This window comes from Sebastes fasciatus, chromosome 7 (genome assembly GCF_043250625.1).
Source record: "Sebastes fasciatus isolate fSebFas1 chromosome 7, fSebFas1.pri, whole genome shotgun sequence".
Taxonomy (NCBI): domain Eukaryota; kingdom Metazoa; phylum Chordata; class Actinopteri; order Perciformes; family Sebastidae; genus Sebastes; species Sebastes fasciatus.
Window position 1 is genome coordinate 11,486,915 of NC_133801.1, and position 26,717 is coordinate 11,513,631.

The 26,717-nt window shown below is 41.0% G+C and overlaps 1 protein-coding gene across 4 annotated transcripts in view; it reads left to right on the top strand.

Annotated features, from left to right (window-relative positions):
• Nucleotides 1–497: 497 nt before the first annotated feature.
• vaspb (vasodilator stimulated phosphoprotein b) overlaps nt 498–26,717 on the top strand; it is a 31,845-nt gene continuing 5,625 nt past the window's right edge. The window contains exons 1-8 of one of the 4 annotated variants that reach the window (XM_074641562.1): nt 498–1,001; nt 18,125–18,296; nt 21,333–21,513; nt 22,551–22,617; nt 24,049–24,161; nt 25,516–25,796; nt 26,049–26,173; nt 26,637–26,688. In XM_074641562.1, coding sequence (XP_074497663.1) covers nt 997–1,001; nt 18,125–18,296; nt 21,333–21,513; nt 22,551–22,617; nt 24,049–24,161; nt 25,516–25,796; nt 26,049–26,173; nt 26,637–26,688 — 996 coding nt within the window. In that variant the 5' untranslated portion in view covers nt 498–996. Of the gene's footprint in view, nt 1,002–18,124; nt 18,297–21,332; nt 21,514–22,550; nt 22,618–24,048; nt 24,162–25,515; nt 25,797–26,045; nt 26,174–26,636; nt 26,689–26,717 lie in introns of all 4 variants that reach the window. The other 3 variants (XM_074641565.1, XM_074641561.1, XM_074641563.1) reach the window with 3 other exon arrangements.

A 26,717-nucleotide genomic window follows, 5' to 3' on the forward strand; every position in this document is an offset into this window, starting at 1 on the left:
TGTACAACTGGCAGAGTTGGAATCTGAACTGCATTACCTAAAGAAGCTAAGAGCTGAAATACAAAGCAGTAGCATCTCAAAGTAGAGTAGGTTTAAGATTTTCTCCATTGCGTTACATTGTAAAAAAAAATGTGGAAAAAGCTTAAAATTTTAAAAAGTATAAATAGTTGAAACAAGAAAAGTCATAGCACTAATGTCCTTAAAGAGCTGATCATTTTGATAGTTGAACGGTTTCTGTAGCTGAAAGTATGCAGGAGTAGTTAAACTGCAAAAAACGTACAGAAGAAATAGTTGACGAAGTTGAATAAACCTTAGAAGAACAATACTACAAAAAAAAAAAAAAAAAAAAAACAATACTACAAAAAAAAAATACTACCAAAAAAAAATTAAGTCTCTGTAACAGTCGAGGACACTCACACGCCTAAATTGCTGGCTTTACGAGGCGCACCTGAACGCAACATGGAATTGTAGCCTACTTTGAAGCTGGCGGTTGGGCCAGACTCCAACGACTCCACACCAACGGACCTACCGACCGACCGAGGGGAGCGGAGGAAAGTCGGGTTAAACGTTGTTAAATCTCAAGAAACGGAGCCTTAAACCAACACAAAGTGTGAAAAGACAAGTTCTGCTTTCAGTATAGCCCGCTTCCTCCCGGCTTCACCTCTTTTATCTCGTAGAAACCGGTAGAAAGCACAGTGGGATAGAGATTGGAGTTGACAAGCCCGCTCCACTACTGTATCTCCTCTTCCTCCTCCTACTCCTCCTCCTCCTCCTCTCCCGCTTCCACACAACCAGGAAATCGTCGAGGTGTGCTTCTCTTTACACCGCTAGTTGCTACCCCGTTTGCGGGTGTAGATGCGCCCCTTTTCCACCGATTTTTCCTCGTTTTTTTTATCCACTAGTGTGACTTTTTTAAAGGCCGGTCTTCAGCTCTGAAGTCAGCTCTGAACTCACCCTCCGAGGAGAGAGAGAGAGGAGCTCCACTCTGGACGAACAATGAGGTGAGGAAACCTTCATCTTTCATTGTGTTTTTACAGCCTACATTTGGTGTTTTCGGCTCCTGGATTCAACAAAAGGCGATTGTTCAGTTCTGACTCCTACAATACCTTCTTTAAATCTTCACTCCAGTTGTTTTCTAACACATTAAATCAGGAATAACTCGAGTTTCTGGCTGTTATTGGTGTGGTTTCGGCTACATGGAGCTTCACAGGACGCTGTGTAGCAGGTTTTAATGACCTTTGCTGGTGAATAACTTGGTGGTTTCTGTAACAGAAAGTATTTGTGTTGGCATGGTCAGACTGAAAGTGTAGTCCTACCTGTTCATACTCCCAGGGTTGGGTTGTTGAGCTGATCAGATGACAAAAACATAGTTTTGTATGTGTTTCAAACTCTACTCTTTTTTTTTTTGCTCCTTTTCAGAATCAGAATCAGAATCAGAATGGTGTTTATTGCCAGGTGTAAGAGGTATACACTAGGAATTTTCTTTGGCATTTTTGGTGCGAGACAAACTGTATAATAACAAAAGAATAGATAAAAACAAAAGAATAGATAAAAACGTTAGAATAAAATAATAAAAATGTACAATTTACAAATTACAATTTTGGCTGCAGCAGCACCTAACCTATTTATCTATTTTATTTTATTTTAATTGTACATATATAAAACTGTGCAAAATCCAGTCAATGAAAAAAACAAAACGACAAATGTGTCATGAGAGGTCAAGAAGCCACAGGTTTATACAAGGGACCAACCCCAGGAGAAAAAAAAACAATAACAAAAAAAGTAAGAAAGATCTAAACTAACATCATTTTAAAAATTCAACAAAAAGTACACAAAATGTGTAGCAGGTTTTTGTGACCTTTGCTGGTGAATAACTTGGTGGTTTTTGGTACCAGAAAGTATTTGTGTTGGCATGGTCAGACTGTTCAAGTGTGGCTGCCTTTGGGTTGGGTTGTTGAGCTGGTCAGATGACAAAAACATAGTTTTATATGTGTTTCAAACTCTCAAAACTCTTTTGTTTTGCTCCTTTTGGCTGCAGCAGCACCTAACCTATTTATTTATTTTATTTTATTTTATTTTATTTTATTTGCACATATATAAAACTGCACAAAATCCAGTCAATGAAAAAAACAAACAAGAAATGTGTCAGGAGAGGTCAAGAAGCCACAGGCTTATACAAGGGACCAACCCCAGGAGAAAAAAAAAACAATAACAAAAAAGGAAGAAATATCTAAACTAATTTTAAAAATACAACAAAAGTTAAACAACAACAAAAAGTACACAAAATGTGCAGGAAAAACCTAACCAAACAATCCAATAAAAACATTGAAATAAACTGGGGAAAAAAAGTTGGGAGATTTGTGTTTGGTGGATTATTTCTCTGTTGTTACAATGCTAATTGGCATTGTATTTTACATGGTTGGAAAGCCTGTTTATGTACCTTCACAATGATGTCCAACTTGTAAAGATCATGCATTTGTGGGATGAGCAACACAGCTGATTATGTGGGTAGCGCCCCAAGAAAAATTTGACAAAATGCTCTGCCAATGGTAAACAGTGTATTCTCCTGTTGGTATTGACTCTTGTTTTGAGTTGTTGTCTTGTTTGTTCCTTGTTACTGTTCGAGAGTTCAATCATCCAATCCACCAACCAACTCAAAACAAGATTAACCTGTCTAGTATTATGTGAATGAATTTGAGATTGAATTAGATTTAAAGAAGTTGCTAAACGATGATGGTAAAGAAGAAGGCAAGAACATATACTTATATATAAACACACATATCTGATGAATATTTATGTCATAAACTGAAAGAATGTTCAGTTTCCTGAACAGTGGAGCAGAAGCCTCCTTAGAGTTTGACAAAGTGGCCAAAAAAAACACTATCCTGCAAAATAGCAATGATATAAAAACCTCCATAAGTGAACAGCAGTGTTCATAACTAAAGTCAAAGGTCAGGGTAGTTTATAGAAGAAGTGAAAGGGATTCAGTGTCTTGCTGAAAGGCACTTAAGCATGGTGGATTCTCCTCTATATAGGGGGGCTCCTTTAGCAGCACAATGACCACTCAAATGCCCCCTGTTTATATCATGTCATGCATTCCTCAGCCACACATAAAACCTATCCCTCTTCTACTATTTTCTCCCCCTGGGACTACAGAGGAACCAAATTTCTCAGTGGAAAGCTCATGTCCACAAATTCCACATCCTGTCACAGCCTGTGCAGTTTGAAATTACATGCTTTTTGAAGCGACCGCTCCTCTTTTCTTTCACTCCTTCACATTTAAACAGGGTCCACTTATGTCAAGGAACAACTTTTTCTGTATTTGAAGGCTTTACAGATGCGGGTTTAATTCAGGACCATACAGCAGAGTACAGTGGAGTTACAGGGCTGGTAACCTGTGTGACTAGTTCTTTATCTCGAAACCGATTGCGCCGCCATTTCAGTAACAATATATCTCAGCTCGGCACATGGGTTGGTCCAGGTTTTGTATTTGTTTTGCACATAGTTCTGCATAGTGACTTTGATTAAAGCAGGAACAGGAGGCACTTGAGCTGCCTTAAATCATGCCACAATCACAGTAAGGCATTAAAAAACACCCAGCTGATTAACACCCGGCCATTAATTAAGTTAATGCAAAGATTACTGTGTTAACATACTTAACAGAACACATAGGCAGGTTAATATGTAATAGAATTAGTAGAAGAAAGTCTTTAACCTGCAGTGTAAGATTATTGTTGTATACAAACGCGTACAAATCACAATGACAACAAACTGGTCTCACCACCACTATGGTATAATAAAACTATTACACCACTATGGTACGTAATTGAATTATTACACATCAAACAATAAGATAAGCATTATTGCTTTATTGTCGTATTGCTCAACTGCACACAAAAACTACTTCCTCCAACCACAAACCACTTCAGGAACTAGACTGCTGCACCAAACACACAATGTAAATATTAAAGTCTGGAGCCACTTTGTCTATATTCAGGTTTCGTCATGCCCTTCAAATTGGTCTCTCTTAGCTGATTATAGGTGACATTTATCTTGATAATTGTAGGTCTTACTTAGGGATGCACGATATTGGATTTTTCCAACTAATTTTGTCCGATTGACAATGCCGATACAGATATATGCACATTTGGTTTCCACCTAATTGCAGAGATCATCAAGTCTCTCCTGTAGTGGAATTAACCTATTATTATGCCTACTGTTATCATGATGGCCTACTAGCGGATGCACACATAAAATACAATGCTTTTCAAAATGTATACATTCACTGGGCAAAATATGAAAACTACTTCAACTTAGGCTACTTGTAAAACGTGCCATATTTATTTTTATGTAACATGTTCAAACAAAACTTTATCAGGCTTGGATGATGCTGTCCCTGAGACAATCATGAAAACAGACACAGCCAGGGCAAATTTGACCTATTTCACAGGTTGCAAAACAATGTACCGTACCTCCACAACACAGACATTTGTTTTTGCACCCACTTCGTCAACAGCATTGTATCGGCCTGTTATATCAGAGGAAAAGTTCATTTCTGGTCGATGCCAATATTTAATTCTAAAGCCTTTATCTGCCGTGCATCCCTAGTCTTACTTTATCTGGATACTGCTCCTGCTGGCCGTCCTTTGTGGCCTGAACAGTTGATGTCCCCTTGCATAATAGGTAAAGACTGGAATGCAGTTCCACTCATGTTCATTGTCATTTGTCCCTGTGGTATGTGAATGTTGACACACAAGAGCTGTCGAAAGTTCAACAATTTGACCCAGTTGAGAAAGTGTTTCAGTAGTGCGTCTTTAAGATGCCTTTACGTTTGCTGCATAGACTGTATATAAAGATGGATGACAGCTCCCTAAAAGTGAAGCCAAAACGTCTCGATCGCCCGCTGGTGGCTGGTTGCAGTATAGGTCATAAAACTCACCCCCTCCATGTGAGCGGATGGGACATGTAGAGAGATATTATGGTTAGTTGTTGTGTTTTTCTAGCCAAACAGCTACCGTGGTGCTAAAGTAGCAGCTAGGTGGCTCTCGCTAACAAGCTGCGGCCATGCTCGGCTCGGGATTGGCTCGGGCGGGACGATACCGTGGCTCCAGTCCCCCAATCAATGCAGACTCTGGCTCCAAATGACGTAAAAATCTCAAGATGGCAGCTCTCGTAATCGGGATATTTTGGCTTCACTTCTGTACAGTGGGAGGAAGTGGAGACGCGTCATCCATCTATATATACAGTCTATGGTTTGCAGTCAATAGAAACGTCCTGCTATTCCACTCATACAGCGTTATCTCCGCCTACCACCTTCAGTGCACATCTGTTGTTTCAAAGCAGATGCTCCCAAATGAAAATCAATGCTAAGAGCACCGTATCAGCATTACAGACTTATCTCATCCTTTGATTCGGTGGCACAGGAAGTGCACCCATCTGCATAATGAGTCACTGTTATTGTCAGAGGTGACTCTTGTCTCCCCCCCCATGACTCACTGACTGGGTCTCTGTGACTAACTTGTGTGTCCCATCCAACACCAGCAGTATGGCCGCCTCAGGCTCAAGAATTAAGCATGTGTCGTAAGCAGACAGGTGTAATGCATCTGCTCGCCTCGCCACACTGTTTGCAATCTAACGAGTTTTCTGTGCTCAGTTTAGAAGCTTCACATGCCTGGAAGCGATGCCAAACTGGGCTCCTCAGCTTTCCTCCTTACACTCTTCTTCTTGCATGAGCTTTTTTATTGATCAGCCTTAAAAGCAGGGAAATGGCCTCCCCCTCAGTCTCCTTTGTGTCTCGGCTCCAGCTTTTTTTCCTGCCTTGGCAGTAACTGGAAAGGAATGCAGCTCTAACGGAGATCTTTGCAGTTTTGCTGTCATATCCTCTTCCTCTATCAACATTTTCAATGTCTTCTTGACCTCATGTCCCAACAGGCCAGTAGCTGTTGTTATTTAAGGCATTTAGCAATATTGGTGCGTATAATGTCCATGTAAGGATAACAAGATGAAACTCATTGGTGTTGCGTTAGCAGCGTGTTCATGCCATGGTGTTGTGTAATGTTTGTGCTCAGATGCTAATTTTTCATGTCTCTACTTGCTTTCCTAATTCCTTCGCACAGTCATTTTTTCTTTTGAAGTCTATCAGTGTTGCATGGTATAAACAGACTTTCAGCCTGCCAGCAATCGATGTTACTTGTTAAAATCTATTTTATAATTCAAAATATAAAGCACAGAAACATTTGTGTTCTCAGTTTTCACTTAAATGGATTCGCTGGAACGATGTAAAACTGCATTGTTCTTTGCAGACGGATACATTTCTGATTCACCTTCATCTTTTGCAAACTGTATCCGCATACATGGGAGACATTCTGCATACTTGACATTATTGCACTTTTAGTGTGAACATAAACAGCCTTATTAAATTAGTTTTTCCAGCCAAAGACCTCCTAAAAGCCACACTTACCCCCCGCGCCCCAGAAACAATAACAATTTGAGATAATTGGGGTGCGCTTGTGGGAATTCTTATCTATAATGGATTAAGAATAATGGCTTTATTTCATGCATCATAAAGAGTTGCATGTTGATATGCACTTCAAAAGACTCGCTGTACAGTTGGTGTGTCTAAATGATCACAAAGCCCGTATGCTTCATCACTCCACACTCTCCATTAACAAAATGGTCTTGCGAGTTTGTCTCTTACAACACCCAATCACTGCGACTCCCTCCCCTGAACCAATTTACCCCTGTGGGTCCTCCCACCTCTCATACTCATAAATAGGCCATTATGCCGGCCTGCACCGTGGATTAGACGCTTTGCTACAGGAGTTGCTCAACATACAAAACCTACTATTGTCTACTTGGCGACAAATCCAGTTTCCTTGGTGGACGTTTTTCTTCTTTAATTGTGCCTCTCTAGCTTGTTATGCTCTCTCTGTATAGTATTGTTTCTTCCGTGATCACTTATTTTAAACTTGACCTTTACTCTAACTAGCTTGCTGGTCACGCCTCACCCATGTTAAGTAGTTGTTTACTGAGCTTTGTGTTTTCAAACCGGTGTTGAATCTTTTTTCTCAAGAAATTGTGTGTGTGAGAATTGTGTAAATCGCTGGCAGTGAGTATTATGGATACAGTCCTCCATCATGGTATGGTCGATTGATATAAAATGAATCCACAACAATGTTGATAATCTATAAATAATTAATCATGATTTATTTATCATTTCATTTATCAGGTAAAAGTGACAAACCTTCCCCGGTTCCCTGGTTGAGCAAAACTTGGATGTCACAGCTTGTCACTAAAATGAGAATAGCTGGTAGACCTTTTAAGGGTCAGCCCAAATTAAGCGAGTGAGCCTGAGTCGTTGTTGTCGCTAACTTTGAGGCTAACCCCTTCACTTTAATCTGCAGGTGACGAGCAAGACACAGTGACGGAAACTTGGCCTGGGAGTTGTATCATTTATTAACCGACAGCCTAAACTGTACACACAGCACTGCTATGTTCACAGCTGTAACGTTACCTTTAACTTCATATCACCGTCCTTAACGCATACGAACGCTCTCTTTCTCGACCGCACACTCGCTATCGTTAAGTACACAACCTATGCACTGAGTTGTTCCTTAAAGGAGTTTGCTACCTGTTTTACACATTTTACAGGTATGTAAATACATAATAAATACATAATAATAATAATCTTTATTGTCCACAAATGTGGAAATTTGCCTTCGGCTTCACAGGTTGGTTAAAACACATCATAGTAAATCACAATACATACAATAAATAGCACAACATGCACAGTACAGATAACAATAATGGACATGGTCCCAGTGGGACTGGTGTTTATGAATTTAGTAAAGTCTTGAATTGAATTTAGTGGTAGCCTTTGATGCTTTGGTCTGGCGGGGAGTCATCTCAGGCCCGGCGGGAAACCCTGAAATATTTCTTTGTCCAGATAAACATTAGCACGACCTGAAGCATAGAAAACTACCTCTGTCTGTTAATCAATCTCAAAACCAAGTTGGGTGTTTTTCACTTTCCATTATAAGCAGAATATATAGGCCTGATAATCGTGCTCGCTTCATTAATTCACTGTTTATGTTTGCTGATTTCTTGTGTGGGGGGGGATATTTATTTTGGTTTTGCTTTAACCAATCAGGAGCAACTGCCATATCTGTCTGACGAGGTCATTTGCTGTCATCAACACGGAAGATATGGTAGTGGTTACTAGGAGCAGTTATCTAAATCTGTTTATTTAAGAGTTGTAATGTCTGTGTACAATCTGTACAGCTGCGTTGATCTCATCCACGCTTTTAGCCATTTTTCTGATGCAATTTTTCATGTAGCAAATAAACTAGCTAGAAATAAAGGAAGATGACGTCACCATTCTTCATCTCATCTATAAAGCTCTGATTTGACGATTGACTCTCCTTGAGTGGGAACTGAGATGTTTCAGAGGATAAGAATAGATGGGCATTTAGATTTCTGTGTTTTAGCTTGTATGACTTGTCTTCTAGCCCTCACCAGTGTGAAATCGAGCGGAACAAACAGCTCTGAGGTGCCAGAATGAAGTAACAGACACATCTACAAACCCTGTCGTCTTTTTGCATTAGCCAGACTGAGCGACGTCATTCCAGCTGATGGAGAGTCTGAATCGAACAACGTAGTGAAACCGAAGCTTGTTGTGGGCAGAAATGCTATAGTGATATATTGCATGGTCAGCACTGCTAATGGGCACAAAGATACATCGAGTTCATCAGGGGGTCCACTGCTGCTGCTTAATGGAGCGTAATGGATGCCAGTTAGTATAAGAACTGCTTTATGCTGTCAGCCATCTTAAACATTACTATCTCTCAGGTCCTTGGATCTTAACTTCACTTATCTGGGATGATGGTGATTGCTGATACACAAAGGCTGCATTACATAAAACAGTATTGGAGGAATCCCAGCAGATGATTTGCTGGGCAGTAGTTTTCCTTCATTTATCATTAGGCACCACTTAAACTCTGGGTTGTTGTTTATAACTAAACAGAAGAGGACAGGCTTAAAAAGGGAACCTGTTTTTACTTCTTCAGTTAAAAACTGAACCATTTTCTGCATGGGTGACACTTTTTGTTTTTGCATGATTAGTGATGCACATAATCTTGTTTACAGAAACAGTTTTTGCTGACCTGGATGCTGCATGAAGCTCCCACTCTGTCTCTTTATGACCTTCTGTCTAAGCGGTAGTATTTGAATAGTACAAGTTTTATTTGGGAACTTGATGTTGAGGTCAATTGAGTGGTCAAAAGAGGAACATCCTTTTGTTAAAGATTCATCTGCTAAAAAAGTTAATGCTCAAAGCTCAGTCATAGGTGAATAACGGCCTGAATGTAACTTCTGCTGTTTTGTTTGTACATAGTTTCAGTCAGTAACAGGATAAACATCATTATATGGATTGGCCAGTTTATATGTCTATCTATTTTCATTGTGTTTGCTTGGGTAGTGCAAACAAAGGATCAGCTGAGGTGCAGGTTCAGTTGTTGTTGTTCACATGTTGGAATAAAAAATGAATTGTAAAGGTCTTCAAGAGCGCTTAAACTCTTTATTACAGTTTGTTTGCCACCATAAACTTGGTATTATGGTGATGGATTTGAGCCTTCGCTAAGTCACGCCCCTTGAATGCAGACTGGCCAATCGTAGCGAGCAAGCTTCGAACAGGGTCCGACAACTATCTGGCTCTACTTTTCGGACATTCATGCAATCATTTCCGATTTTCCTCATTTTCAGGCTGGTTTTGTGGAGCTACTCATGGTTAAACGTTGTGTAATAGTGATTCTCATCACCCGGAGTGGTTGGAAGGAGATACACATTTCTAAAATGTTACATTTCGACGTAGAAACTTGTGGAGCTAACCTTAGCAGATTACTTTAGCACATCATTAACTAGTGACTAAAAACCTTCCTGGCTTTACAGGAACAGTGTTGTTCCTTAATTTCATTGTCTTCTGATTGACAGGTGATGTAGTAGTTCAGTTTTACACTGTGATCTGCATGCTTTAGCTTCTATTTTTATCTTTGTAACCTGTTTTTGCTGCTGAGTCAGTTTGACACCCTGATATATCCTTCAAACACATAGTGGAGACGCATAATCTGTCTGCTTCTCTCTGAAATCGCTGTTTCGTTTTTCCCCAAATTAGCTAGATATTTATGCAGCTAGTACAGGGGAGTACAGTTAGTGACAGTGTGGGCTCCATGGTAGCTCTGACAGCTTGACGGAGTAGCAGCTGGGGACGGGGCTTAGCAAAGGGTCGGTTGGCTTCGTCGGTGTAATGCATTGTACGACTATCATCCAAGTAGCCACTATCTGAAAAGTAGACTAATGTAAGTTCAAAGTCTACACACTCATGCCACTCAATCAATGAGAAGGCGGAAGCAGTAAATATGATTGTTGTTTTTCTCGACTTAGTTTTTTTCTCTTCAATTGGCTCAGACTTGAGTGTAGACATTTCTCATCTAGTGTAAAGGAAAGAGTGTACAAGTCAGGGCAGCTGAGAAAGGGGGATTGTTCTTCTCCAGAAAAGTAGGCCTGCCTCCTCCTCGGCCTGAGTCGAGGAGGATGTGCTCCAACCTGTAAAAGGAATTGAGCTCAGTGAGGAGGACAGAGGTGAGATGGTTCCAAATATGGGCATTGAGTGTAGCAGTAATGCCCCCTCGCCACACACACACAACGCAACACACTGCCTCCGAAGCAGGAAGGAATTCATCTCCTCTCTTGAAGTGGTCACACTAAATGAAAGTTCTTGGCCAAACGTCTATTCAACTTTTCCACAATGCTGGATAAACGGTGCCAGGCAAAGGATGAGTCAGCACTCAAAGAATGCTGAGGGCTTTTCTTAGTGGAGGAGTCTCAGCTGAAGCTGTCCGACTCCATTCAAACAAAGATATTGAGAAGAATAGCTGAGATAGCCCTCTTGCCTGTTTCTGTGTGGCTGACTCGTGGAGGCAGAAAGCAGTAGCCTGCAGCAAATACATGTATCTGTGTGTGTGTGTCCATTTGTGCGTGCTTTAGCAGCATGCTAGGACCTGTGTGAAAAGAAACAGGCGTGAGGAGAATGATGAAGAACGGGGGAGTGAAGTTAGCAGAGGAGTAAGGCTAATAGAGATCTCCTTTTCTAGCCCTAACCTGAATCTAAAAGCTTTTATTTTTATTTAGCCTGTACTGTAGTGGGTAGGACAATGTTCAAACCTTCGAAAGTCCTGTCTGTCCCCTGAATTGAGTCCGGGCGTCTCGGGCTACATATTAACATTTATGGGACAGCTAAACAGGAACTGCACTTTGCAGTTTGAAAGCTTATCTTTGTTCCTACTTTTACAGTCTGTGATAGTCACTGAATATTGACATGAGATACAAACAAGTTTCATGAGATGAATGCAGGGTTGGAAATTAGCACCAGTCACCAGCCAAATGCTGGTTAAAACACACAAGTGGCTGCTAGATTTGCTTCACTCCCCAGCCAAAAAACAATGGTAATCTATTGAGTGGCTGCTAGATTTTGGAAACCAACAGCCATGGTGGCAGGTGGACAAAAAAGTTGATTTCCAACACTGTTGCTCAGAGAGGTTGATTTCAGAGTCATGTGGGCCTGGCTGACAGCCCTTTACATACATGGCCCGAGGGTTGTTTGAGGACAGTGTACTGTCAGATGACCAGGCCAGCGTCAACAGGCTATTGTGTGAACTTTCCATGTCCGAGTCAGCATCCGAGGTCAAGTACTTTACCACCATCATGACCTCAGTCCACTGTGGCAATGAGGCAGCAAAACCCTTTATTTCAAAAGAAAATTTTATCTCTTGCAATATGGAAATAACGAACTAATAATAACTGGATGAACCGTGCAGCCTGGCTTTCATAATATAGTATAAACAGGGGAGTATTCCCATGCTGGCACATGATGTGTTTTCCCATGTTGCCTCTTTGCAGCTAACACTTCCTTTTCTCACTTCTGCCTGCAGTTTGTGTGTCTGTCTCGAACGTGACTTTCACACGCGTAGCTTGTGTCAACTATCCAGGTGCTGTGGAGGAAAGGGAAAGTTTCACTCTTCACTTATGAATGAAGTTCTCACTATATATGTATAAATATCCACCATAACATATTCCAATGTGATCAGCCCCAGGTTTCATATTATCATATCCAGAATAAAAACATCTGCAGATAGGATGGAACAATGTTTTTTTTTTTTATCTACAGTAAATAGTTTTCAGTTTCTCATAACTTTAAAAAAGACAGAGGAATTCACCAAGACTGCACAATTAATCCACATTTTATCAAAATCGCAATAAGGCCGTGCAATCATTTTTAAAGTCTAAATATGTGTCAAAATACCATTTAAATTTAAACGTTGTTGAGCTACAGAGATGTCCTGGCCCACACGTCATATTGTACAGACTTAAGAAAACATCTTTGTTTGGTACAGATTCCTGCAAAAATCACACCATATTCATTTTAATATGTTTTTCAATGAAAATGAGAATAATTATATATATTTATCATTCCCTCTAATATCGCAAAACATATCGCTATTGCAATATCAGTCAAAATAATCACACTTCTTTTAAAAATCACACAGCCCTAGAATTCATCTATAAATTATTACAGGAAAAACATATAGAAAACATTGTTCTTCTACACATCATATAGAGGAATTTAAAGTGATGCTTTTTTTGTCTTTCATCTGTAAATTGTCTTCTCTATTTTTATCAGGCCGCGAATGTGAGGGAGGAAGTGGTTTGGTTAAACACAGACACTATTAAGTGACTTATTGTCAGGCCCTGTCTGGTTTTAATGTGACGTTTCACTGTAGGGGAAGAAGAAACGATATGTAATGAATCACCGTTTGTTCATCTAAGGTGCAGCACGGCCACCTAACGTTTACTAATTCAAATATGACACCTGTTTCCCATCTTATGTTTCATATTTGGCCATGACTGGTTTAGTGAATCAACTTTGACAGCGGTGGAAAAAACTAAGGCTCAATTAGTCGACTAATCTGTCTTTTGGTCTTAGTCGACTAAGATTTCTTACAAACTCAGTTTCACAGACATGTTGTTTAAATCAAATAATCGATTAGTCGACAAAATCGTACGAGTAAGAGAGTCTTTGGTCAAGGACAGCCCCAACGAAAAAACCTTCCTCTCAGACATGAAGCTGTAAGGATATTATTGTCCGATTGCACTCATTACTCCTGCAGGTCTCAGTTATCCCTGTTGTTTTTTTTACCACAGAGAAAGACACTTATTCCTGGAGGCAACTGAAAAAGCCTGAACATCATTAAAAAATGATAGATGGCTGTAGTTGTGAGGGGCAAAAAAAGGCTTTTCATATAGTGGCATTATGAACTCCAGGAGGAGAAAGAAGCCTGACGAATTAGGAGGGACAGTGAGCCAGGAATGGTATTACTCTACTTAGTGTCTAGACAGCAACGCTGAGTTACTTCAGTGCGTCTTGTCTGTATGTCACGTGTGCTATTTTGCTCAGTAAAACAGTCTCATGATACATAGGATGAATGTACTCCTATCCATTTCACTGTACGTTAGGCCTTCTTATCCCTGCACCAAATATAAATGTGAACTGCAGTATTATGTAATGTACATATCTCTGCATGGATGCCACCAAAGAGACATCTCGTGACAGATCTTGGTACTTGGTTAAATCGTTTTGATTCAGAGAGAATGGAGAGGGAAGTAGAGTAGCGAGGTGGGAGGGTCAGGTAAATTGAGGAGTAGGAGGGATGAGACAGAGCTACTGGGCCTGACTGTACTTGCCAGCACATTTGGGGAAAAGCTCCCAGAGCACAGCCTTATACAGACATTTCCAAGCGAGTGTGTGCCCCGGCCGTGCACTGCGGTTTCCTGTTAACCCCTCACTGACCGCAGGGAGATGAGGAACTCACTGTAATGCTGTAATAACGACAAGTGAAGACAGACTGGGTTCAGCTTTTAAGTTGTTTTTTTTCTAAAGTATACAGGCAATTTTGGTGATCATTTCCTGTGCTGAAGTCCTCTGTTGTATTAAGCAGGTCCTTTGCTTGAGGTATTTGGTGTCTCAAATCCCTCCCAGAGCATCAGCCAGTGACCTATTTGTGCTTAAGGGAAAACCTCTTAAGCTAACTAAGTGACCAGTTGACTTAGCTCCACAGCCAGCGTCTTCACTGGTGAACTGGTGGTCTTTGTCTGATGGAAAGACAGGAATAGATGACCGCGCCTGTCTTGGTTTATTCCAGTACTAAAACTCAGTCCAGTCAGAGTCTTCTGCAGCCATGTTGTACCCAGTAGGTTGGGTCAACACATGGACACACGTGTTGGCAGGTTGACAGGTGCGAGGGTGTGCGCCGCGAGTCCTCCTCTGTATGTGCGTGTGCCACACACGCTTTTATCGCCCCGGTGTCCGTAGTTCCATCAATAATGCAGCTGCTCACTCTCAGTCTCACTCCTGAGCCTTCGCTTTCTCTGCCATTAAATATGCATACATTTCCCAGTCCGAAGTCTCTGTCCCCTCCCAGTTCCCATAAGCCCTCTCTGCCCCGCACATCAACAGCGTGCTTGATGCCGATAAGATCAGAGAGCGCTGCAGTATTTATCCATCCAACCCGAGGTGTCTTTAACCTGCTCCAAGAGTGTAGATTTAAAGCCAGTGTCAATGTTGAGCCCATTTCCAGAGTGCCTTCTCTCTTCTTCATTCACTGTTGTCAAATGTGACTTAGTTTCCTATGTGTAGCTTTTGCTCCCTTTCATTTGTTCATTTATTAAAACCACACATCCGAGATATTGCTGTAACAACCTGTAGGGATGTGTACATCCACTTTGATAGAGCTTGTCAAATTGAGAATTAAAAATCATAATCTTGTGAGTGAAAAGTAATTGATTTCTAAATAAAGTTGAGTGTTTTTTTTTTAATTATTATTATTGCACACCCTCAGCATTAGAGCCCAAAAGATATTGGATTTTGAAGCCGATATTGACATTTGAGAGGTACAAACATCCTGTAACGATTTATTGGCATAAACACATAACATACATAAACATTGGGAAGGACAAGACCCCCTCAGAAAGTTTGTTTGAATAATTTTGATTAAGATATGCACTAAGTAGGACAATCGATATAAATTATCTTACACATATCTTTGCCATCTTTCTGTTATGCAATTTCTTGTTATTTATCAGCTAATGTATATGCAGCCAGAGGAGTCGCCCCCTGCTGGATATTAGAAAGAATGCAAGTTTAAAGCACTTCTGCATTGGCTTCACTTTTCAAACCTGGAGGTTTCCACCTTATCTAAATAAGCTAAAGTTGGCCAATATATAGGCCTGACAAAATTTTATCAGTCTACCTTATTAAGCATAGACTAGAAAAAATAACCTCTCTAATGCTCAGGTCCCTCCCTCTGCCAGTTTCATCTCACATCACGCTACTATCTGTATTTACATATCTTTGTTTATATTAGAAGTCCTTTCTCACTCAGCACTTCTAACCTCTCCTTACCAAGTCCTCATTACAAGCCTCTCGACTGATGTTCAAGTAAAGTATTTGTCTGTTTGACCATTGAAAATGCAGACACACAAATGACTTGAAATTAATAGATAAAAAACGTGTTTATTGCTGTGCAGTGCAGGATATCTGCAAAAATCTCTGTAGCTACAGGTTGCCAAAAAGCAAAGAGGAGAGGAAGTCACAATGAAAAATTGGACTAACACCACTGTGGGCACAATTATTATAAGACGTGTGCCAAATAACACAATTGCAGGAAGGTGTTTTGAAGTTTATATAATACACTTCTCTATGATTGACAGATAGTGAAATGTTAACTACTTGTAGGAAACTATAGGACCTTTTATGTGTGTATGTGTGCATATCGATTGTTCAGGCTGAGGCAGGCCTTATTTGGCAGTGTTGGCAGCAGGAAGTGGGTTGTGGCTTTGGGGCTGTGTCACAGGAAATAGCAGATTGTATCAGGGGTGGGACAGATGGAGGGAGAGGGGGGAGAGGTGGAAGACATGGATTAGAGGTCTATTGGGAGAGCACGGGGGGGCATTAAGGAGAAGAGGGGGAGGAATGGTTAAAAATTGGTATTGACAGTCGGCCACCTTTGTTCCTCTCTGTCTGTGTACCTTCTGTACCTCAATGTGTTTATACCTCATACTTGTATGAGATATTTCTATAGTTTATATGTGTGTTATGGTATAAAAATGATCATTCTTTTCTACAATGAACCATTTGATTATCTTTAGATTTCAGTGTCTGAAATGCAAATATGTATGCACACTCTCTGGAGCCTCTTAACACTGATACTGCTACCTAAACGTGGGCATTCCTGAATGCGTTGTAACTTGTGTTTACTCTACCTGCGTGGAACTATAAATAAATGTTTTGTCACTGATCTCGCAGCACACTTTTTCTTGTGAAGCGTGTGTGGAGGAGGTAGTGGAGGTTGATGTAGAGCAGGTGGAAGATTCCAGAGCCTCGTCTCTTTGGCGGAGCTCGGCACAACTTCCCGTCTTTGTCAGCCTCCATTGTTGTCTCGCCTCCCATCTTGTTCGGCATCAAACTAATCTGTCTTTTTCCTCCTCAAATCTACACGTTTCTGCATTCCTCCTCTTAGTCTTTCACTTCGTTTTGACACATAGGATAAGGAGAGTGTGGTGTAGTTCTCTATGACTGATAACTTGCCAGACAGACACTGTATGAATTTCAGGAACTCCTCCATCAGCAACACTCAACATGTGAACAAACTATACTCTGTGATCCATCAGGAGAATCCTAGCGCAATTTCAGAAGCAATGTATTGTGACAGTGTGAGGCCTCGAGAGGAAGCCTGGCTAGCTTAGGAGAACTGGCTCTCGTCTCTAAAAAGTTTTTTGGTGTGTTTGTCTTTAGTTTCTCCTCATGTCTACTCCTTGTGTTTGCTTCTTCCCTTCCAGCTGCAGTTCACACTGTAGTGCAAACCATAATTTAATAGCATTCTAAATAAGTAAGGGATAATGTACAGCGAGCCGGTCATTGTTGTCAGGGCAATGCAGTACCCTTCCACTTCGCATCGTGGTGCCGCATCGCCCTGTTTATTTCACAACAATGACCTGCTAGCTGTACATTATCCTGCTTATTACACAGCTACTTACTTAAGAAATCAATAATTTTGGTCCGCCATAATCTGACATCAGAACTGCGTCCATAGCAACGGGCTGTTATACATTGCAACGGTCTGCTATAAGGAAATAACAGACCGTAGAACGCTGTGATTGACCAATCAGAATCAAGCATTCAACAAAGCCATATATTAAATCACGATATAGCAGCATGTTTTCTGGTAATAATTAAATAAATAGTCTATATGAACTATGGTAAAGCCTATTTTTGTATAATTCTGCGTGAATTAAATACATGACAAATGAAAAGTACTGAGTATGTTCTCATTTTAAGAACTACCGTGCAAAATGAACATAAAGTTTTATGTGAAATTATAGAGAAAAAAGTAAATGAATATAGTCCTAGCCTACTTCATGATGTAAACGATATAGAAAAATATACATAATAAATAGACATTTTGATATCACTTTAATGATGAATCGATTATCAAAATAGTTGGCAATTAATTTCATAGTCTAGCTAATCGATTAATCGTTGTAGCTCTAATAAGAAAAAGAAGTCTTTCTTTGTTAGCATCTTCTAGATATAGCCTTGAAGATCTATTAATCTCTGTAGATCAACCGCAAAGATCGTTGGTCGTACCTTCTGTCAGCTAAGTGTACAATCACTACCACAAATCCCTGTGGTTTAATTTGTGTGGTTATTTTTTTTGCAGTTGCTGGTACTTTTTGCTCTGATGTGGCTGACACGTTTACTCATTTCATGGCTACATGTAAGAGATGTTTTGTGTTGTGTAGGCTTGGGCAAGCAGAGAAAATGATGCATCTCTCAGAGCCTTTATACATATGATGAGTTCTGTCTTAAACATGAAGTTTGCCAGTACCTTTTTTGAAAGAATAACAAATCAAATCTCAAATTTACTAACTTCACCCCATGTGCGATTACCTCAAATGAATGTTCTTTCTTGATTATAATTAATGTTGTCTTTCTGTCTTGCTCTCTGTCTTGCAGTGAGTCGAGTATTTGCCAGGCTCGGGCCACTGTGATGATCTATGACGATGGCAATAAGAAGTGGCTGCCGGCAGGCGCTGGACCCCAGTCCTTCAGCAGAGTCCAGATCTATCACAACCCTTCCACCAATGCCTTCAGGATAGTGGGACGGAAGATGCAGGCGGACCAGCAGGTACATCAAACTTTGACAAACTTTGTGTTTTTGGGGCGTGTGTGTGAAACTTTGCCTCTGGAAGTACGAGTGTATTTAGCTTTGTGTGTGTAAGTGTAGCTCATTCATGTGTGTCTGTCATGTGGTCTCCTGTAAGTACCTAAGGGTGTATGTATGAGTAAGCAAGCAAGTGTGAGACAGTCTATCTTTGTATGTGCCCATTCATTCACATTATCACGATCTATCTGACGACACACACTAGAACTGGGTGACTATATACATCTACTGTTTATACTATGATCATGTCATCAGCAATACCTAAGAAGTCATTATTGTCAATTGCTCCATGATTTTATTGCTTATTTAAAGTGCATTCATGTTGGCAATTATTTACTTTGCATATATGACCGCATGGACTGTGTCCCAGCAAATCCTTCAGTGCAGGTACAGCCAGCTCCAGTGTTACAAATAACTGGTGACCTACTGAGCTATTACACCAGCAGTTCAGTTTCAGCAGGGGCAAGAGTACATCACCTCTGCTGGTATGTTTAATTTAATTTGGTCATAAATCTTAAAGGGATAGTTTTGGTGTTTTTGAAGTGGGGTTGTATGAGGTACTTATCCATAGTCAGTGTATTACCTACAGTAGATTACGGTCGGCACGCCCCCAGTTTGGAGAAGCAGACAGGAGTTACCGCACAGAACCAAAGCAATGTTCTGCTGTGGAAAGGGCTGGCAGCAAAACTTATTTTAGCTACCTAAAAGAAAGGCCCACCTAAAAAAAATCAATATCAGTTTAAGTGTACGCTATATTTAGTATATTTACACCGCTTTATCATGTCGTCAGACAGCCCTTTCCGACGGGGAACTGAATCCGTTGTATCCATCTATGCTCTCGTCAAAGCCACCAGACTCCATTGGAAAAAAAACCCAGTAATCTTACCTCACAGAACACAGGAGTTGCTGGTCTACTGCTGCCTCGATCGGTTAGTCAGACTTACAATAGCACAAACAAACTAACCGATCGATGAAGCAGTAGACCAGCAACTCCTGTGTTCTGTGAGGTAACATCACTGTTTTTCAATGGAGTCTGGTTGCTTTGGAGAAAGCATAGATAACGGCTGCAACTCCCCGTCGGAAACATAGACGTATAGCTGTCTCACAGCAAGGTGGGGAAAATATTCTAAATATAGCGTACACTTAAACTGCTATTGATTTTTTAGGTGGGCCTGTCTTTTAAGTGGCTAAAATACATTTTGCTGCCGGCCCCGTCCACAGCGGTATAGGCCTGCTGGATTTATTGCTGAAATCTCTCAACTTGACATGACACTTTTGTTGTAGTTGTGTTTTTGTGCCTTGGAAATGAGAGAAAAGTATAAAGAACAATTCTGCAAATGCTCGAGAGGAAGCTGGAAATCGACACCAAGCTTACAGATGAGCCTCATGTTTTCACTGTATACAACTTGCTGTGATGATTTCAAATGTTGGTCATTTGTAAATTTGCAGTACTAATTTAGCCAAAACCTGGTTTCATACAACTCTGCCTTGTACTCACTTAATAGACCCAGTTTACTAAGCTTGTGTTTTAATTCTGTTATGGTACTGGTCTGTGTAAAACTAATGGCATTTAATAGCGATGGTTGGACCGTTATGAAAGCTATGAAGACATGCAGTATATCCTGCTGTACATTTTTAGGAGGAGCTTGAAAATATCAAGATAATATCATTAGTTATATGTTTCCCAGCTACATAGACGGCACAGATTTTGTTTGTTAAGCCTTGAATTAGCCATGATCTTTTGTCCTTATTTTTATAATTATTGCTTAAGCTGGCAGGGAATACAAATTAATACACAGACCTAAAGCTGAATTTCTGTGGAACATGTAGCGTTAATTTCGAGCTTAACGTTGGTGTATTGAGAAGAGAGACTGCCCTTCAAACCTGACAATCCACAGGCATATTGGAAAAGGAGAACAAAGCGGGTTTCCTTCTCGTTATCACCAGATTATGACTCACCAGATATGGCCAGATAAAGGTGGGCAGAAGTCAGAAAGCTGGGTAAACTGGGTTTGGGTGGGTCTATCCGTGACTACGCCCCTGCTCTCCCTGCTGCCTCAGTGTCTCTCTCCTTCTTTAAACATTCAGGACTGCAAAGTGTTCCCCAGAGACAGGTCTTAAAGTGGATGATGTTTCCTGAGATGGTTAGCCTGTTCAACCATTTCCTGTGACAATTTAGGAAGAAGCCTGATACCCAATAAGGACTCTATATTTGTGTCTGATGGAGACATGTAACTTGGTTTAGGATGGTGCTGGATGAGAGCACAGAGGAGCTAATGAGAGAGAATATAGAGTGTCTGCATGTAGAGTAACTTTTAGTTGTCTTCATGCTTTCTTTTCAATTGGTTTTATGCGTCCCAGCCCAGTGTGTCCCAGTGGTATTAAGGTTTTTCTGCAGGCATTCAGGCTTTTTAAACATGCTGCTTTCTTTCACTTAAGAGCATATAAAGCTCCCCTTTTATCCTAATTTTGAATGTGTTTCTGGTCACATCCTCTGTCTGTCTCTCCTGCCTTTCTTGCCTTTTTGACAGAATTATGGAGAGTTTAGGAACACCGCTGTCTGCAGTGGCAGCTGAACTTGCTCCCCTCTCTTTTCAGTGCATGTTGCCCGCTATGATATTCACCCTGACAGGGTCTCCTCTCCTCCTCTCTGCTCTGTGGAATCCAGAGGCTGTTAAACAAATAGTGAAATGGCGTGTCAGCACATTCAGGCAACGCTCAAACCCAGAACATTTTTTCCCTCCTGGTTCATAGGCTTCACGCCACCTGCTGGGTGGAATATAAACCAGGATAATCCAACAAAAATAAACTGGGCACTATAATTTTAAGCACAAGAAGGGATGTGGGTTTGTTGGTTTTTTAATAGTTTTTCCAGTTTTCAAGTGAGGGATACAACTTCCAGAAACTACCTCTTTATTCATTGACACCATTTGTTTGAAAATGGACAAAAAGCCACCAGAAGGATCCTTGTATTGATCATCTGTCCTCTTCCCTCCCCAGGTGGTTATAAACTGTCCAATCGTGAAAGGTCTCAAGTATAACCAGGCCACACCCAACTTCCACCAGTGGCGGGACGCCCGGCAGGTGTGGGGGCTCAACTTTGGCAGCAAAGAGGATGCTACTCTATTCGCCAACGGCATGGCTCACGCTCTGGACGTGCTCACCTCCATGTCAGACGCAGGTAAATGAGATTCCCAGCATCCATCCATCAGCATCCGAAGCTACTTGATATTCAATTATATTCATGTGTAGGGATCAGTGAACAAATTCTTGTATTTTACGGCAACTTCAAGTCCATGAAATGGAAAATAAAACACTACCAGGATTGGAAAAGTATAATATTTTTAGTTATGTTGTCAAAACTGTTTGGTCTAGATACTAATAACGACTAATTCTGGTTAGGGCTGCAAGTTTATGGCCAAAATTATAATCACAATTATTTTTTATCATTATTAAGATCACGATTATTTATCACGGTTATTCATTGATTTTTAAGGACAAATAATTTTTTATTGCACTTTCACATTTAAATAAACAGAGCCCTGCTTTCACTTCGAAATTGTGCTACATTCCTGCTAATGTACAAATCTTTGCATTAAAATAAGACTTAAAATAAGGTTCCAGCCCTAATTCTGGTCCATAAGACCTGTTGATATTCTGCCATAATCCATGTCTCAGCTATTGGAAACTTATTCCAGTGTTTTCTGCAGAATTTACACTCTTTCTGTGAAAAATGTGATTATAACTTGTATGTTTTTTTCCATAGTTTATCTGTTTTAGTCTGAGTCTTTGTTTCTGTTTGTTTACACCAGCTGGCTATTGAGAAAACATCTGATCCTTTGCCTATCTTGTGCTGTTGAACCATGAACAAAATTTAAAAAAAAGCTGCACTGTAAGAGCTCTGATACAGTTTGGCAAACCTAGTGCAATTAAAGACCATAAAATGCCTTAAAGGTACACCACCCTTTTCGATCCTTCTGTTACGTCATGGCCGTCTACACCGTCCTCAGACTTTGCAGACTCAACTGCATGGGTAGAAAGGTGTGTGAACCAATAAAAGCACATAGACAGTTGGATACAAGTCAAAGAGTGTCATAAAATACAAATCATAAATTGTTCAAAAGAGTTTAAAACCATTCACAGCAAACAGTCTTATCCCATGTTCCATAATCTTTTTTCATTTATATTAAGAATGTTTTCTGTGTTGTATTTTGACAGGCTATGCGACCCTCCCCCGCCCAGTGTCAAATGGACCGACTCCAGAAGAGCTTGAACAACAGCGAAGGTACCTTCAGGTTTCCTCTAAATGGAACCCGCCTTATTTTACTGTGCTCATTTTAATAAACTGAAGGCCACACTTTATTGTCACATTATATATCCTCTTGGATGTCCTCTGGGCCTGTTTCAGCAAACAAGATGTAATGTATCCAGCTGTTAACTCTGGAAACATTGCCACATTTCTTCTGGGTCTGCAGATTACATTCGGCACAAGAACTCAGCAATGTAACTTTTTGTTTAAAAAGTAGATTTTCCTTGGAAGGAAGTGGTTTTACCCTGTGGATAAGCTTTTCTGTGAGGCCATGGGATCTTTTATGTTTCTATCAGAAGCAAACTATCCTCTGGGTTTAGTTGCATAACAATCAATAGCCAGTCAAGCTGTCTTGGCTTTGCGGTAGTCCTCTTGGCACGGTTGTGCACACACGCATATATAGAGGATTTGATGGCATTAGCCTGACAGTGCTAAACCCTCCGTCAGCCCCTGGAGGTCAAAGGTTAAAAAGACAGCACGGCGGACACCTCTCGCATCAACCCCACCTTCTTTCCATCCATCTATCTGTTTCTCCAGCGAGAACCATGGGCATTAACCTTTTAATCTCATTTAGACTAAAAGGTAATATGTTGCACAGTAGGGGAGGCTTTGTGATTGGCTAGAGGGACCGTTTGTCAAGTTATCAGCTGCTGTCCCAGTGTCTGATGAATTACTGTAGCTTCGGGAGCATTTAAACCCTTTGAAATCCAGCATGGATGCAGGTGTTGGTGGATATAATTTGCATTAATGCTTCTAGGTCTGATGAACATAAAGTCACAATATTCACCAGTATCAAATGGTTGTAAAAAACGTCATCTCCCCTCCCCCTTTCCTAGGCACTCTGCCTAAGTGGATCAGCTGTGCTTTAAATCACAGTGACTCTCACTTTGTGTGTCTGCTTGTGTGTGGACCTGGCATTTTTTAGTGGTTGTACATTGTATGTGTGCTGTTATACAGCTGTTGTGAGTGGCAGATGTGATGAGGGAGAGGGGGGTGAACTGAGGCAGCTGGAATTAGGCCACCGTGTCCAGCTGTGAACTTTTCAGTGGTAGGCTAATCAGAAGCTATGAAATCCACCTCTCATTCTTTTACCGAAGCCGATATATTGAATACTAATCCTGATTATAGCTCTCCACACCGGTGCCAAATACTATAATTAGACAGAGTTGTTCGAAAACAATGGATGTTGCATAAATAATCCTCAAGACATTTACACATTAATTGGGAATGGCTGAAAGCTGCCCCTTCGCTCTCTCACTCTCTACTCTATCTCATGGTCAGCCTGTTTAATCACAACACCCAAATTAAATGCTTTCTGCTTCATTTATCTGTCCTGCTCATCCACTGATTTATTTTGAGCATGTTTACATATATTTGTCGCTGACAGATGTGTTTGTTTGTACGTAGGATGGAGCAGCAGAGGCTGGAGCAGCAGGAACGGGAGCGACAGGAGAGAGAAAGACAGGAGCGGGAACAGCAGGAAAGAGAGAGACTGGACAGAGAAAGACAAGCTCCTGCAGGTCAGGAAACACCTGGGCTGGTCAACATGACTGCACTTGAGTACAATAAAGATCAGTCTCCTCATATTTCATTGAGGAGTGTTTTTCAAAAGTGAACACAGTGATCACCATTTCTTAAGGCCCCACACACACACTGCGATATCAGTGAACAGGCCATACTGTGTGAGACAGTTCTGATCAAATCGTGTTCATAAATGTTTGTCAGACTGTATGATACCAATTTTGAAACATGTCAGATGCGATGGAAGAGATGCATAGTGCTGCAAAGTAAATAAAACAAATACTGTATATGCAAGCAGAGACACATTATCAACAACAAAAACAACAACAACAACAAACAAGCTTTGATAGGTTGTAACTTTATCTAAACAGGTTGTTTTAGCCAGTGTATTCTGTATCGTTTCCTGAAATTGGTGTGTAGACATGGGTCATAGCAGCAGTTGCAATTTTTGACACTATCACAATTTTGGCACAGGCCCTCTTTGTGCGTTAAAGCTCTAAATCAGCCATCTTAAGGCCCAGACACACCAAACCGACATCAGAGAACTAGCGGCGACGCTGGCCGACCGTTGCGTCGCCTCACATTGCCTGTGTCTCACAATGCAAAGAAAACAGCCAAAGGCCGAATACCACGTAGGCTCTGCGCCTGTGTGAGATGAAATAACTCTCCACACCAGTAGGAGGCGGTAGTCTGTATTCGTCATTCAAAAAGGGAAACCAGAAGACTGAGGACGGCGGATGTACAAGCCGTTGTTACGATACATAGATGAAACAAAACAGCGTTTGCCGACCATTTTCACACCATTCTCTCACCACGTAGCTTCATTTCAGATGGCCATGTTGCTGTGAAAATATCTATGTATTGGAATGATCAGATGAGATGAAGATGAAAAATGAGAAGCCCTCTTGACTTTACTCATTGACTTGCTTTCCTCACTTCCGATTCTCTTTTCATGCACTGATTCGTTTACGCTGAACAGACAATCGGAGTGATTTCTCTCACGACGGTCTCCACCGTTGATTTCGACATGCTGAATCGGCCAAAAAGCCTCCGACACATGCAGACTAGAGCCAACGTTGCGTGACACACCACAAACATTAGGGCAACAGACGCTCACCGAAATTGTCCGACGGCCGACCGTCGGCTTGGTGTGTCAGGGCCTTGACATTATGATATAGGATCACTGTTATGGATTGTAGAGTAGACCATTTTAGACGATTTCACTACCTTTCTTTCAACTGTCTGGGACCTTTACTTACATGACAGTGCTCCTGCATCACCATGTCATTGGCACATTGTTATTGAGAAATAGTTTGGGAATGGTTACTGACGGTGCCTTTCTGTTTTTTTTAGTCAACATTCCTCCACCTCCACCGTTGCCCTCTGGAGGCAACATTCCTCCTGCCCCTCCTCCTCCTCCTTGCCCTCCTCTTCCAGCTGCTGGCATCCCTCCCCCACCGGGACCACCTCCACCGGCCCCGCCCCCGCCCCCCATGGGAGGCGTTGGTGGAGGAGGTGGTAGTGGTGGAGGAGGAGGCGGCGGTGGTGGAGGAGGAGGCGGTGGTGGTGTTGGGGGACTTGGAGGAGACTTGGCGGCTGCCTTAGCAGGAGCTAAACTCCGCAAAGTATCCAAGGTGAGTACATAACAAAACAGTTTTATAGACTAGTGGATTTTGACAGTCCTGTTACTTTGCAAGGTAAACTGGACTATAATCGAATCCATTATGTGCTTCTCTAATAATGCAAATGTCATCTTGCTGCTGTATTGATCCAATTTTAGAGTTGTTTCTGCCTGCATAGCTATGATACCTACATCCATCAGTGTTTATTGAGTCATCATGCCCACACAATGTCTGTATCTTTTTGCTATTTGCTGCCCTCAGCAGGAGGACGGAGGCTCTGCAGCTCCACTAGGCAGGGCTGACTCCAGCCGCGGCAGCAACTCCTCTATTGGAGGAGGAGGAGGAGGAGGTGGTTTGATGGGTGAAATGAGTGCCATCTTGGCACGAAGGTGGGTGACATCACAAGTTTGAAGCCAGATAAAATACACAGTGTAAGGCAAAAATCATAATCACGGTTATTTTGGTCAATACTGAGATCACGATTACTTAACATGATTACTCATTGACCTTTGGAAACATCATGCATTTAGAAAGAACATTTAGAATGCCGCACAATAATCATTTTATGTCTATTCTCTTGTTTTTGTAATATTTGGAAGCCAAAATCATAATTGTAATTGACATTTGATTAATTGCACAGCCCTAATACAATGCCCACACTCAATTAAACAATTAGTCTTACTTACTTACTTACTTCAGGTTTTATATGGAGTAGTTTTTATCTTTTTTCATGCCCATTCTCCTTTGACGAATAACCATATTTAAAGTGCAGCATATATTGTGTACTCTTCGAAATTCCTAGTCTATTGGAGTGTACATGTTATAACTTAAAGTGATTCCTCTTCACATCAGGAGAAAAGCTACAGACACTGGAGAGAAGCCCCCTGCCAAGACACAAGATAATGTAAGAGTCTGCTTTTATATGCAGTCTGA